The 15,430-nt window shown below is 49.8% G+C and overlaps 1 protein-coding gene across 8 annotated transcripts in view; it reads right to left on the bottom strand.

Moving 5' to 3' along the window:
* Nucleotides 1-15,430, bottom strand: part of LOC119394533 (protein LMBR1L) — a 583,826-nt gene that overhangs the window by 552,297 nt on the left and 16,099 nt on the right. For 7 of the 8 annotated variants that reach the window (XM_037661855.2, XM_049415813.1, XM_049415812.1 and 4 more), the window contains one exon: nt 10,732-10,871. In XM_037661855.2, coding sequence (XP_037517783.1) covers nt 10,732-10,871 — 140 coding nt within the window. Of the gene's footprint in view, nt 1-10,731; nt 10,888-15,430 lie in introns of all 8 variants that reach the window. The other variant, XM_049415814.1, reaches the window with a different exon arrangement.

Below are 15,430 nucleotides of genomic sequence, written 5' to 3'. Positions count from 1 at the left end.
GTTGGTGGCCGCTTGCGCAGAAGTGATCTGCCGGAAGACGAAAAGCATCCTTTCATCATTCCAGGCCGACACCACATTACCACGCTTCTCATACGTCACTACCATGAACAAGTACAACATCAGGGCAGACATTTCACGGAAGGAGCAGTAAGATCAGCCGGGTTGTGGATTATCGCTGGCAAGGGACGCATCACATCCATAATAGGAAAATGCGTCTTGTGCAAGAGACTTAGAGGTCGACAACAGGAACAGAAGATGGCTGATCTGCCAAAGGACCGACTGACCACCGATCCCCCATTCACCAATGTTGCAGTCGACGTTTTTGGTCCATGGATGGTCGCTGCCCGCCGCACAAGAGGCGGAGTGTCTAACAACAAGCGTTGGGCAGTGTTATTCACATGTCTGAGCATTCGTGCAGTGCACATCGAAGTCATTGAAGGCTTGGACACATCCAGTTTCATAAACGCATTGCGGAGTTTTCTCGTGATACGAGGGCCTATCAAGCAAATTCGCTCCGACCGCGGCACAAACTTTGTGGGAGCTTGCAGGGAGCTAAACATCAGCCCACAAAACATGGATCGTTCGCTGCTGGCGAAGTTCCTATCAGAAAGGGGCTGTACTTGGGTCTTCAACCCACCACACAGCTCTCACATGGGCGGAGTATGGGAAAGGATGATAGGAATCGCACGTCGGATCCTCGACTCGATGCTGCTGCAATCCCACACTCATCGACTGACCCACGATATCCTGACAACGTTCATGGCCGAGGTTTCCGCGATCATAAATGCTAGGCCCCTCATTCCCGTGTCTTCTGGTCCGGAAACGCCCGTAATTTTGACCCCAGCGGCAATCCTGACACAGAAGTTGGGATGCACGACGTCAGGTATGGAGGACGTTGCGATTGGCGACCTCTACAAAAGCGAATGGCGTAAAGTCCAGAATCTAGCGAGCCAGTTCTGGAAGAGATGGTGCACCGCCTATTTGACCACACTTCAACAACGAAAGAAGTGTCAAATCAACCGACCAAACCTCAAAGTCGGCGACTTGGTGTTGCTCAAAGATAAGCAAGTCGTTTGTTTTGAGTGGCCAGTCGGCGTGATCGTGCAATGCCTGCCCAGTGCAGACGGCAACGTCCGGAAGGCTGAAGTGAAGACGGCAAAGAATGTATCTGTTAAGACGTTTGTTCGTCCCATATCAGACCTTGTGCATCTGATGACTCCATAAAATGACGGTGGTGCCCACAATGTGAATCACCAGACGGGGAGTGTGTTGCTCATCTGCTGCCCTAGGTTCTAAAAACGAAACTGTGCCCTTCGCCGTCATCTGGCCCAACGTGGATCATCGTCTCAGAACACTGGCCAGCTACGTCACGATGCAGGGTGTGGCAAGAAGATCAGGAGTTGAGCGGAGCTGAGTGCAGCGGCTGGTCGCACGCCACTGCCTTTTACGGCTAGAACTATGTAATCGAACTATATCACCAAAATATGTAACTGAAGAAAAAGTGTAATCCGTTTATTGTAACTGCTTTACTAAATTAATTAAAAGTTTTGATAGCAAGTTCTGTCGTTATTTGCCAGGAACGAGGGTGCGCTTGAACTTCGTCGAGCGCTGCCCTCCAGGCCTGAACAACCAGTGCTCCGCACGTTCTGTCACGACGGGTCCGCAAATCGTGCAAATTTCATGGTGCGCACTAGACGACGAGCCTTTAGCACTGCCACGTGGGTCTCTCGCTACCTGCAAAAACCCAATGTGCGGATGCAGCGTGCAATGGCTTCATTGAATGCAAAATGCAATGCAAATTTGCTTGTCTAAATAACTAATTGGGGTAAAATTGGAGCGGGTTGCATTAGTTCTGGCCGCTCGCGGAACCCCGAAATGTCCTTCATAGAACCCAGTTTGAGAACCCATGCGCTAAGCTAGAGCATCACGGAGATGCGTCGCATGCAGGAAGCTAGTTGCCGTGTTGACGCCACAAGGTGCCCGCCCACAGCAAACGTGCGCGTAGGTGACCACACGCCACCGCGTCGACATGAAAACCGCAGCGACCGGAGGAACACGCTTCGCCAAGCAAACAACGAGAAAGTCAACCTCGCTACGCATGCCACTCAATAGCTTTTGCTAAGCTACAGTAGCGCCAGAGCACACAACCTAGTGAGTAGAAGCAGCACGCTCGGGTCACAGCAGCACATTTTTGCTGGGTCACGCATATTTACAACAGTCCAGAGGAGATTATGGCGGCACCATGGAAGCCTTCATTAGAAAGGTGTATAGAAGAAACACACTTGGGCGCGTCTATGTGCTCGGCGAACGTCTTATTTTCATTGTATTCCTGGCGCTGCCTGGAAAATCATGTTGTCAACTCAGCCTTTTTTCCCCACTCAAGCTGACATGTGTTGTGTCTCGCGACCCCTGGTGACATGCTATGACACCAGTGCGGTAGAGGTCTCCATTCTTGCTACTAGGTGGAGCCACTGATCTCCACTAGGAGGAGCTGGATGGCGCATCGAGCACGCGGGCGTGAAGCCACCGGAAGCCGCCGTTTTTGTCCCGGAAAAGAGCTTTTCTCTTCTTTTTTTAAAGAAATATCTGCCTGTAGCGCAGTAAACTGTACGAATCAACCGGAAAAGTCGTCAGGGAAGATATTTAATGCGTAAGTACCTCAAAGCTCCATTACTTTTCACGCGTTTTGTACGTTGCAGCACTCCGCTGTATTCGGACGGTGTCGGCACGGCGTCTGTCATCTTTCGTATAGCGTTCGTCGGCGTCTAAAGTGAGGCGTAATCGCAGAGTTTGAAAAAACAAAAAATAAAAAACGATCATAACAACAGCTGCCACCCGAGAATATTTGAATTGCGCGACTGAGACGCACAGAAGACGCCAGCTTCCGGGACAAACAGGGGACCTTCCGGTGGCTTCACAAGCGCCCGCCTCGCAGAGCGGGGATGCGCCGTCCAGCCTTTTAAATGGAGGTCAGTGGGTGGAGTTAGGTCTCTTCCATGCCTCTTTGCTACCACCAATCCGGCGTGGATATGCCGGTAATGTGACCCGTGCATCGCTAACCAATCACCCTTCTTCCCCGTCCTTAAAACCACCTGCAATAAACGCGGGAGAGCAGTCTCCCGTCAGTCTCGCCGAAGCTTGGTCTCTGCGTCGTCACTCCGCGCGCCCTCCCGTCGTTCGGCCTCTCCATCGGCCTGCCGCGCTCCTGCCCTACACAATACATGGCGACAATGTAGTTGAACCGCTACGCTACTACGACAGGCGACGCCAGGAAGAGCACGACGTACATGACACTACGCTACTGGTCACATTTTTCTGCTGCGCGTCGGTGCTTTGGCTTCCTGCACGCTACAAGGGCGTCGTCCTGCAATTCCTTTGTTCCTGCTCCGGCTACCGAACGACGCCACCTTCCTACTCAAGCTTACGCCTACCTCCTGCACACATGGCGGCCCTTTTTGCGAACCTCCCTCCATTCCTCGACGTGCCCGGCAGGCCTCCCATTACATGGCATTTATGGAGAAAAATTTTCCAGGTACACCTGAAGGCGGCCGGCGGAAGCGGTTGGGAGGACGAAAGACGCGCGTCAGCACTTATCAGCGTGCTCGGTATCGAGGGCCAGCGCAAACACTTCGCGGCGCAGGAGCAGCTCGAAGCACAAGGCGGCCCAAATGCTACGCACACGGCCAGTACACCGACGGCGGCGGACTCGGGCACAGTGTCGACAGATGCGGTGACGACGGAGTACGACACGCTGCTACAATTCCTGGACGGGCTTTTCGCCGAGTCAACGAACGTGCTAGCCGAGCGGCACCTTTTCACGAGCCGCAAACAACTGCCCGGCGAAACGTTTCTTGACTTCGTCACCGCGCTCAAAGAAAAGGCCCTGTCATGTAAGTTCGGAGCTACGTACGAAGACAGAGTGCGGGACCAAGTAATTCACGGGGTCGCCAACGCACATATAGTACGGGCCAAGCTACTATCATACGGGGAAGCCCTTACGCTGCAGAAAGCCGAAGAAGTTGGACGCGACTTGGAGGCGCTACAGAAAGCCAGCGCAGCGTTTGAAGAAAACGAGCGGCTACTCGGCTCGCGCTCCGGTTACGGCGGCAGCATCCACTGCGTCGCAGCGGCTCAAAATGGCGGGTCGGCTGCTTCGCTGGTCCCGCATGTCACTCAACATGGCGGCGGCTTCCCCCCCAGCGCGGGTGGCCAGGTCCAAGATGGCTCCGCGGGCTCGACGGCGCTGGCACAATGCTGCGTTCGCTGTCAGCGAGTACAACAGCTTGCGCCCAAGCCTCAAGTCGGCCCCTGTTTTCGCTGCGGCAAGTTAGGGCATTTGGCGACTTCAAGGAATTGTCCGGCCAAAAAGAAAATTTGCCAATTTTGCCGCATCAAAGGGCATTTCGCGGCAGTCTGCCGTAAGCGACGAGCATCGGTGCAGGAAGTTACCCCCGTCCGAGACGCTGACTCCGGCACTGCCACAGTACTATCCGTCCAAGCGGCGCCGACTAGCCCAAGGGACTTGCGCATCCCTGTCGTCGTCGGAGGACAAATCCACATGTCATTGTTAGTGGACACCGGAGCGATGGCATCGTTGATGACAAAGAGGGACTTCGACGCGCTTTTCGCTTCGAAGCATCGCCTGCTGCAAACGTCAGTCCACATGCAGAATTTCTCCAAGCAGCGCATTCCAATTCTGGGCTGTTTCCATACGGACTTGCAACACCGTGGGAAGCAGGCTCACGTCACATTTTATGTGACTACGTACGGGGCTTCGCTGCTGGGGCGGGACGCCATCCAGAAAGTGGGACTCCTGATCGACGGCGCAATGTTGACGTGTCGTCGCGCTTCACCCGTTTCCTCGCAGCTTCCTGCAGGTGTGCCTCCGGGGTTCGAGCATCTGTTCGACGGGGAGCTGGGACTTGTCAGGGACTACGTCCACAGTGTCAAGAGGCAGCCGGACATCGTACCAGTGTCCGCCAAGCTGCGTCGCCTGCCTCTGGCGCTCCAGCAACAAGTCGCCAGCGAGCTGCGCCGGCTCCAGGACGATGACGTCATCGTCGACGGCCGCGGTCGACGGCCACATTCAAAAGTGCAGATCAGCAGCGCACAAAGTTTTTCGCCAGAGAGTGATGCGAATGGGTCTTCAGCATCGGCTCACGGCAGCTGCAATCCGCCCAGTTCTGGAAGAGATGGGGACAGGTCTTCGAAGTCGGCTCCCGACGGCCGCCACACGCAGAGACTTCCTGCAAGGCCTAGGTCACGCCGCCACAGCGGACGCGTAAGCCCCCAGCCACTTCAAGGACTACATCAGACTAAGAAGTCTAGTGTTTGCTGATGTATAACATACTTTTTCAAGAATTGTATAAGGATGCAATTCCTCCCAGGGCGGGACGATGTTGTGTCTCGCGACCCCTGGTGACATGCTATGACACCAGTGCGGTAGAGGTCTCTATTCTTGCTACTAGGTGGAGCTAGGTCTCTTCCATGCCTCTTTGCTACCACCAATCCGGCGTGGATATGCCGGTAATGTGACCCGTGCATCGCTAACCAATCACCCTTCTTCCCCGTCCTTAAAACCACCTGCAATAAACGCGGGAGAGCAGTCTCCCGTCAGTCTCGCCGAAGCTTGGTCTCTGCGTCGTCACTCCGCGCGCCCTCCCGTCGTTCGGCCTCTCCGTCGGCCCACCGCGGGTTACGCCGCGCTCCTGCCCTACACAACAACATGGGCATCAAAATTCAAAGGCTGTTTTGGAGCAGTTCTGCGCAATTTTTGCGATATTTATGCTTTTGGAGTAGCTTGGCGTAAGAAAATGAAATCGTATCAAAAACACAATATGCGCAGCTGTCTCACCCCCGGTTTTCATACTGTGTTTTCTTTTGAGCACAGGCTGACTGCACTCACAGCTTAGGATAGTGCTCCACTGTAGCTGCCCTCGCATGATGCAAGCGGTGAATTTCATGCAAGTAAAACATTGTTAACAGAAGTTGAGTGTGTATCTTGTCGAACCATGCTAGATGCAAACCAGAAAAAATTCATATTTTCCAGCTGTTTCTTTCTTTGTTTGGTCCCCATAACATGACCCACGCAGCTATTTTTATGAATTTCAAGTGGCGGGGGGGGGGGGGGGAGGGCACAAGGGGGGGGGCATAGTACGGTAGCACAGTAATGACCATGGTATGCAGGAAAGCTGTGGCTGTGAAAATGTGAAAACAGTGTAACTATAACAGAAAGCTATTTTTACTGCATTTATTCCACACCCAGCATTAGCCATCCATGATTGGTAAAAAATTTTGTGGGTTGACTGCCTTGTCATGTCCCAAAATGCCCAATATGAAAACACAGCTCATACACGACTAAACAGAACAAGAGAAATTGTTTATTTCAAGTTTTACTCCTTTCGTTTTCCTTAGCTCCTCCCCAGTATTAGATAAGGCAGCACCATACTTTTTCTATCTGTCCTATGACCTCAAAAACCTACAAAATCTCACTTACTCAGTGACATGCAAGCATTAATAATGCTTGCATGTCACCTGATTGTGTAGAACAATCTTCTTTTTTTGCAATGGCTCATATACGGAAACTCGATGAAAGAAGGATGCTAGCTGCTGCCAAATTGTGGATCATCAATGAAGAGAGTATGATAAGCAGAGATGACAGGCGCAACAATGGGGTGGCATTGCTCAACAGTCTAACGCCAGCACAAATGCCAGCAAGCATGAACGCTTTTGCAAGAGAAAGCAGCCGCATGCTAGTGGTTCTGATGACAGCCTGGACCATAGCATGCATGATCACGTGTAATGCCAGACAATGTTTGACCTAAGCAGTTTCGTGGCTGACACTAGAAAAATATGCAGACTGCATGATAACAAGCAAGAAGAGTCTGCTGCTGGGCCTGTTGGTGTATAGTTTGAAAGAACAACTGCCAGTCTGGAAGGATGCATGGACGAGAGGAAAAGGTTGTGTTCATGCAGTTCCCTTGCCTCCTGCGTGCACATACCTCAAGGCTTGGTGTCATCATTCTTTTAACAAGCGATTACAAAAGCTCCATTGTACAGGAGAAACTAGAAGAACTGGGCAACTTACCAAAAAAAACTGAAACAAAAAAAGAACTAAGAGAACTGGAAAAGTGAAAATGAAAAAACTTACAAAAGAAACTAAGCAGTGCAAACCATAATGGAGATTAAAAAAACATCAACAGAAGGTGACAAAAGTACCAAGTTTCTCAGGGAACAGTGCCACTGTGCCAGAACACACGCTCTGGAAGGTGAAGTTGTGCACAGACCACACTACAAAACCCCTCAATGCCCTTCACGAAACGCAGTTGAAAACCCCTGGTAGAGCCAAGTCTTATCGGTGAGCGAGAGCAATAGTTTATTATATTATAAGGCTCAGACAAGGCACTCACTGCCCTATGTCATGTATCTCGGGAGCGCTTGCTAGCCGGATGCGATTGAGAGAGAGACTGGAGACCGTGGTACCACAGAAAACGCCCTTTACATCACACAACACGGCAAAAATAACCAAACCCTCAAAAATCACAAGTGACAAAATATTGAGCTAGGGGATAATATCTGCAGCTCAAATCACAACCCATACGAGTTACGCTCAGCTCAACTACCTCAAGAAAGTTTAGCCACTATGGCTTCTCAGTCATTACTGTCGCTACTCCCATCGAACGTTCTTACTGTTCGTGGTGTCAGCTTGATGATACAGTAGACTCAGCGTCCCGTCATCTAAGTCGTCGATGTTCTGGAAGCGGTCATACGGTCGCCGTTGCTCAGCATCCGCCTGACGAGCTGCTTGGTTCCATCGCCTGTATCCCGGTCGTCATTGGTCTTGATAGGTTAGGCCTAACTGTCTCTTCGGCACCGGCTAAGTGCCGCCCAGCCGAACCGACGACGTGGTGCTCCGGGGACTGTCGTGTGGGTCGCAGCCATCCTACTAAGAAGGTGAAGTGCTGCCGGTGCACTAAGAACTGCCTCGATGAGGCCGCTGCAGGACCGGGGAGCCTCGCTCGGCATCTACCAAGGTCGACACCTACTTCCCAGGCCTCTAATGCCGCTGCCTCCAGATCCTGGCGCCTGCTGCTCTCGCCGCGAGTGCGACGGTGACTTCTTCAACTTTCTTCATACGGCGCTCCACCGAACAATGCTAGTTTCCCCTTCCGGGTTTTCTCACCTCGTGTCGAGTGCCACGAGCCCTTCACCGACCAATCGCATGCGCGGACGTGGCAGGGGTACACACCATCAAGCAATTTTCCATGCCTCGCACACCATCGCCACTTTCCGACGTTCGGCACGTGCCTCGTGCCCCTTTACTCAAGACACCCTAGACCAAAAAAAGTTGAATACATTGTGCAAGCCCACACCACATCACAGCTTAACAAAGCAGAGCCCCTTGATGATGCACCTTGGAAGCGCAATAGACGGGACAAAAAAGTGAAACAGACTGGACGAGCGCTTGATCCCACACCTCTCTGAGCATCCATGGGTTTTCGTTGACCGTATCGAGGTACATTGGATCTGATGTCACCATTAAAGAAACAATGCGGACCGTGCCGTGCTTGAGTGCACACTCAATAGCCCTTGAGGGTACACATGTAGCTTGCATACTGCATTCATGGTACAGTATAGACCGCTTATAACGTAAGTCGCCGGAGTCGCGAATATCCGCACTGTAAGCGGTACCGCACTATAACCAAAACAACCTTCTTCAAAGGCTGCACTTGCGCAAAACGTGTTGAGCATGTAGCCTCGCGTGTCCGATAATCGACATATGCGATTTGGGGCGCTTACAACCACTTAAATCTCCGAATGTTCAAAAATGAACCGCCAGAGACCCGCATTGCCAACAAAATGAACACGGGGGAAAAAAAACAAACAAAACAAAGTGCCATCGTGGAAATTCGCCGACTACGTTTCAGGCCACCTCGAGGTATACGCATTACACAGAAACCATGTCGAATCGCGACCGAAATTTCACGTGCTGAGCGCGGTACCGATCGGTCGATTTCACGGGCGCACACGCGATGTCCAAGACATTGCAATCGAATCCGGAACCACCATTCGAGAGTTGCTAGTGCCAACCATGCCCTCGTTTTCATTAACGATATGATTCCCTTCCCTTCAAGTGCAGCCATCGCAAAAAGTTTCTTTAATTCCACACCAAACCGCAACTTTTATCGCCCGAGACCACTACCGAAAAGCAACCAACGTTGATTAGGCCTAGCCTGCGGTTTAGCATGTTGTCGCGGGAAGTTTGTCCAAGACAACATGAAGGTCGGACGTCGAAAAGATCGCACTCAAGCACTAACCGAAGAACAGCGCGCGTGATACGAAGTTAGTGTTTGCGGCCGGGAGATCAACGGCGACAAAAGCCCACCAAGCTCGTTTAAGACCGCGCACTGGCAGAAAAGGCGAAAGCTCGCGTCATGAAGCCGCAAAACTTTTCAATTTGCGGACAAGGTAGCAAACGCGATATCTGTCGCAAGTGTGATAACGATGACGCTTTTCCCGACAGGAAACTTACTTTAAAGCGCACTTGATGAGGACGCGATCGTACGTTCCACGCGGAACGCGCTGCCGGCAAGCGGCCGCGGAGCCTTGCCGCCGCCGGTGCAAAGGCTACTCCGTCGCCTAGGCAACCACCATCCTTCCCCACTCGGCGAGCCCCGCGCTGCCGCGGTCTTTTTCCTCCCTCCGCCTCTCGTTCGTTCACTGTGTGTGCCCTCGCCCTTGGTAACGACCTCGTCGCTCCCTCCCAAGCGGCGTACCTCCTTTGCGAACTGCACTGGCTACCGCGTTTGTCAGAAATATTTTCCCGCAACCGCATTATAAACGGCATTTCATCTTGGGGGACTGCACAATAAGCGGTATGCGTATACATGCGGTTCTATGGGAGGGTAAACGGGAATCGAAAAAGACCGCATTATAACCGGTCCTGCACTATATGCGGTTACGTTATAAGTGGTCTGCACTGTAAAACAAAGTGCCACCACACTATTCTGTGCAGTGGATGCCTTGCTAAATAATGGAGACATGGCATCTATCGTTGTGACAGTAAATTCAGCATACCATCATTACACAGGAAGGAAAAAATGTTTTTTGGTGACTAAATTCAAAGGTGCAATTATTATAAGAGTAGTAAAACTGATAGCTGGGCGAGTTGGTATGAATTCATGTTTGAAACTTTTTTAGCGCACACAAAAGACAAGGACACATTTTAGCGTGCACAAAAGACGAGGACACAAAAAGAAGGTTTGTACCTTCTTTCTGTGTCCTCGTCTTTTGTGCGCACTAAAAAAGGTTTCAAACATGCATTATAAGAGTGAGTACAGTAATTTAACAGGTTCAATATTGTAAAAAGCTTCAATAAGGCCTGCTTTGACTTTATTGCACTAAATGTGTACAGCAGAGTTAGAATCTGCAGAACATCTGATAGTTTAGTGTCTGAAACCATTCTGACCAAATATTCGCATTAAACTTTTCAGACATTTCTAGTACTTCTAGCAGTTATACTACTAGAACTACTACTAGTAGCTCTACTACAAGTAGTCCTAGTAGGTGTGTACCGTTTTTATGTCTCATCACTTCGTGTATTGCGCTTGAAGAATAACTAACTTGCCCACCATTTCTTTTAAAACAAGAATTCATATTCTGAAAACACCAACCAATCTTGTGAGAGGACTAAGCACTCCAATTAGATCCCGATGATAAAAGTGGGCTTACCATGAATGAGTGAGCTGTTGAGCCACTGCATGTAGAAGCTAGAAGGGTAGAGCAGCAACACCTCGTTGCTGATAATGGACACTGGCAGCAGCAGTGCTGCCCCCAAGGACACCGCAAGACTGAAGCTGCACATCCACAGGCTGCAAACATTTTCATCTGATTGGTAACAAGAGCAAGGAAACATGGATTTTCACAGCTGTTGCACCAGGCGGCAGAGGCAGCAACAAAAAGAACAGTGATTAAGTTAACTACAAAAGTCTAACAATATAGCAACGCATTCTTGTTTTTCCTTTAAGAAATGCTCTCACTGTTAAAACAGACAAGTGATCGTTAGGAGCACTGCATACCGGTCATGTCTGATTTTACTGGAACATTTGAGTGTGTTAACCAATTGTCCGGTGCAATGTGTGTGATGTAGCTAATTCTAAAACTAATGCAAGCTTCAATGATAACGCTAGACTGTACAATCAGACATGTATAAAATCTGATGTGTTTCCTCGACATACAGATTATTGACCAACGATGGTGCAACGATCAGAGTAAAGCGAGTATTGCTTGTAGGTTGAAATCACCTTTTCTGGGACCCAATAAAGAATTCTGTAATTACCAGTCTGACTGCTGCCTTCATCACTGTCACCACCACGTCAATATATTGCTGATGACATACAGTGATGTTACCGAGGACTTCCGATTTGTAGCAATTTTTGCAGGAGCAAAATTTTCATTTTGGAGCACATTGGAGCAGAAAAATTTCCATCTTGGAGCACTTTGGAGTGGGTGATTTTGCATCTGGGAACACTCTGGAGCAGCTAATTTTACATCCTAGAGTACACTGGAGAAGCAAGTTCCATTTACATTCAAGCACCTAAATAATTATTATGGGGCCCTTATGAAGAGCTAGAAATATTTCGATTCACTACAAATCTCATTAAGAAAATCATCTTAGGAGCACTCCATACTTCCCTTGATAATGCAAAAATAAGGCGTCATGCAGTTAACTATTCTAAAATAACCTCTTCAGCAATTATTTTCGACATAGCAAATAAACAGAATACTGGACCAATAAAATTGTACTTTATGAAACAACACTCTAAATACATCTATGTGGTAACCACCAAACATTGTAGACAAAAGCCGAGACACACAACAGTGCCTCAGCGCTAGAGTCACACTGTCCCTAATGAGACTCCTAGGCAAAAGCCAGGTTCTTTTTTTCCTCGATCGATTGTACTGCTGGCACCCACCACCGTGGTCTAGCGGTTATGGTGCTCGACTGTTGACCCAAAGGGTCGTCGGATCGAATCCCGGGCATTTTCGATAGAGGCGAAAATGCTCGAGGCCCGTGTACTTAGATTCAGGTGCACGTGAAAGAAACCCAGGCGGTCGAAATTTCCGGAGCCCGCCACTACGGCGTTCCTCACAATCATATCGTGGTTTTGGAACAATTATTATTATTTTATTGCTGGGTGCAAAATGACATCCTTTAGCTAGACACAGAAAGCCAACCTCCTCCGACACTCCCTTCCCTCTCTCTGAGGACTCTTTGTGCTGAAGCAAGAGCATTCTCTCAGCGCTTCCAGACTATCGGTTGCGCATGTGCCTGGAAGATGGAGATCTGCTTCAAGTGACTACATGCCATAACAAACTTCGTTGTCCTCTTACAGCGAAGCTGCATGTGGCTAGGACATTCCGTTTGTAGGCCAAAAACCCTCTAGTGCTCTCTAGGGAGCAGTGGAAGGCCATCTTCTTCTTCTCACTCGACGTATTGAGCCTCCCCACCCCCCTCTGAAAGCTATCTGCACCTAACGTGCTTTTGCACTGCTTCCAGGATCGGAGGCATTGCAAGCTTTCTGCACCTCATCTGGTTTTGCACTGCCTGCATGATCGGCGCACCGATCACGATGCAGTGTAAAGCGACTATGTCATGTGATGAAGTTATCATGTGACTTCATGGTGTATTACGCCATGGTGGCATCACAAGTTTTGGCAATCTATGACGTCATAATTACATCATCACGTGATGATTTTTTCCATCACCCGTGTTGACGGCGCTGCCGCCGCCGCCAACGGTCAATTTTTGAGTTTGATAAGGCATCTAAGGCTTTCAGATTATATTGCGTATTGAATGTTAACAGGCTGGCTGTTAACAACCTGGCTTTACATACCAAAATGGCCTCCACCATGTCACCTCTGTGCCGTGCGCTAAACAGCTTCGCTGATCATCCACCTCACTGAGTGGAATGGCTCCTCAATATGCCTTCCTTCTTATTGTGATAGCAATTATATGGACACTCTCGATGGGTTTTTGCTGTCACTGTTGGCATAAGCAGCACTGTTGCCGTCACCTTCCGTATAAAGTCCAAATTGATAACATCACCCCGCACAACGTATGTTCTACCCGCGAGCAAAACCTCGCGAGCGCTGGCAACGAACACGGGTGAAGCTGAGATGGAACAGGCCGGCCGTCTCAGTCACACTCCAGGGTGCATGCAATAACATGAGCCCGCGTGTGAGGCCTGTTGTCAATTGCTGATCATAGAGGAAACACCCTGTCCATCTTTTGTAAGGAGCATGAAGGGACGTCAGGGGAAGGGAAGGGGGCTGGGTTGCTCTAAGGGTGCAGTCGCTGGTGCGCACGCAACCTCGAGGCATCTAGAGACGGCTCGCAACAATGCTGTGCTCTCAATGTTTACTTCGCGTTTAGATAACTGGCAGTATGAAAACCACTTCTCTCCCTGGAGCGGCCATGTACCATTAAACCAGTGTTTTGTTGAGTTACACGAGATCGGTGCAAAAGAGTTACCTTCTAGCTTTACTTCATATAACAATACAATTTGTTGGTATCGCATACATTGCTTCGACCTTAAGCGAAACTGTTATCTTTTCTTTACTACTGACACTGGAAAGCGAGGGGCCGATGTGTAACATGGCGTAGCCGCTTTACAGTGAGCCTTCTGACGCCAGGGCCGTCAGCGATGGGCCCGCTATTGACAGCTGCGAATATTGAAACTAAATTGCGGCTGCACTGACCAGGAGGCATGCTTTTTTTAATGAGATGACATTTTTAAAAAAAAGGAAGCGAAAAATTCGAATTGGGACCGTAGCACTCATGAGCTCGAAATGGCAGGGCCTTTTGGGAGTACTTACTGCAAGAGCGATTACAAACCTGGATGTGCAGATGGAAGGAATTACGAAAAAGCTCTTCTGGATGAAGATCCATGGATATAGCATACTTGAGGAAAAGTGCCAGCACATGGCCACCGTTCACATGCTCTTCCATGGACGTGAAGCACGGAAAACTCGATATTGTTCCATGTATCTCTTGCTAGCATTCCCACAGTATCATTCGTGATGTCCAGAAAACGAAGTGACAGACATTTATGCAGCACACATATAGTTATTACTGAACATTGCTTTAATTATGTGTCATGCGACACTTGAAAAGAGCGATCAGCAGCGTTTGTGGAACAGATGACGATGAATCGGCGCCACACTATCTCACTACCGATTGGCGCAGACGTCACGAACCCCTGCAGAGAGCCCACTTTGCCATCAAGCCGACTTGCACAACAGAAGCTGTGTCAGCACCATGCATGGCATTAAACAACTTGACACAAATAATGCAAAACAGTCTGACACGTGTGTTCGGAAGCCTACGCTTGCATTCAAGATAGGCAGCTTGCTGCAGTCTGTAAACAGCACGTTGAAGAAATAGGCTGATAAAGCATGTCAAAAATTAACAAAACCAGTGGTCAAATCCTTTTGCATCACAAGGATTCATTTCCTTTTGAAGGGGCTCAACCAGGTAGGAAGCGAGAACAAATCAAAGAAATTTAACCCTGCATCAACTTAGTCTGGGGGCTTTTGCCTTCGAACCCTAGTTTCTCTGGACCAAAATAAACTTTTTGCCATGCCATGCAGTGCATAACCTGTGGGTGGTAGGCGGTGGTCCAGCGGTTCCTTGTCTGGCTGTATCTCAGAATTGCCTGAGTTAGATCCGCAGTAAAGGCAGTACTCTGTCCGTGATGAGGACCTATGGGGCGCCACAACGTCAGCAGGATGATGTTCTCAACGAAGAACTTGGCTACCTCGGAGGCACTGCCTTTGCTCAGGGCACGTGTTTCGGCTTAATAATAATAATAATAATATCTGGGGTTTAACGTCCCAAAACCACGATATGATTATGAGAGACGCCGTAGTGGAGGGCTCCGGAAATTTGACCACCTGAGGTTCTTTAACGTGCACCTAAATCTAAGTACACGGGCCTCAAACATTTTCGCCTCCATAGAAAATGCCGCCGCCGCGGCCGGGATTCGATCTCGTGACCTGCGGGTCAGCAGTCAAGTTCCATAACCACTAGACCACCGTGGCGGGGCCGTGTTTCGGCTTAGCGAGTCAGGTAGTCAGTAGCTACGCCGATCCACTTATTACCGCAAGTTGACGTTGGGAACAGCCCCATGAGGTCGATCCCGATCTGTTGGAACGGTCACCGAGGTGGCTCGATCGGCTGAAGAAAGCCTGCTGGTCTTGTTGGCGGTGTCTTGCGTCACGGACAGTCTCTGCATGTCCTTACGTAGCTAGTGATTTTGGCGGCAAGGCACGGCCAGTAGTACTTTTCCTGTATTCTTGCCAGCGTTCGAAACACACCGAGATGTCCCGCTGTCGGGTCGTCATGCAGGGCCTGGAGGACTTCTCGTCA

Source organism: Rhipicephalus sanguineus, chromosome 5 (genome assembly GCF_013339695.2).
Source record: "Rhipicephalus sanguineus isolate Rsan-2018 chromosome 5, BIME_Rsan_1.4, whole genome shotgun sequence".
Lineage (NCBI taxonomy): Eukaryota > Metazoa > Arthropoda > Arachnida > Ixodida > Ixodidae > Rhipicephalus > Rhipicephalus sanguineus.
Note: the sequence above shows the minus strand (reverse complement) of the source record. Positions and strands in the feature narration are given on the sequence as shown.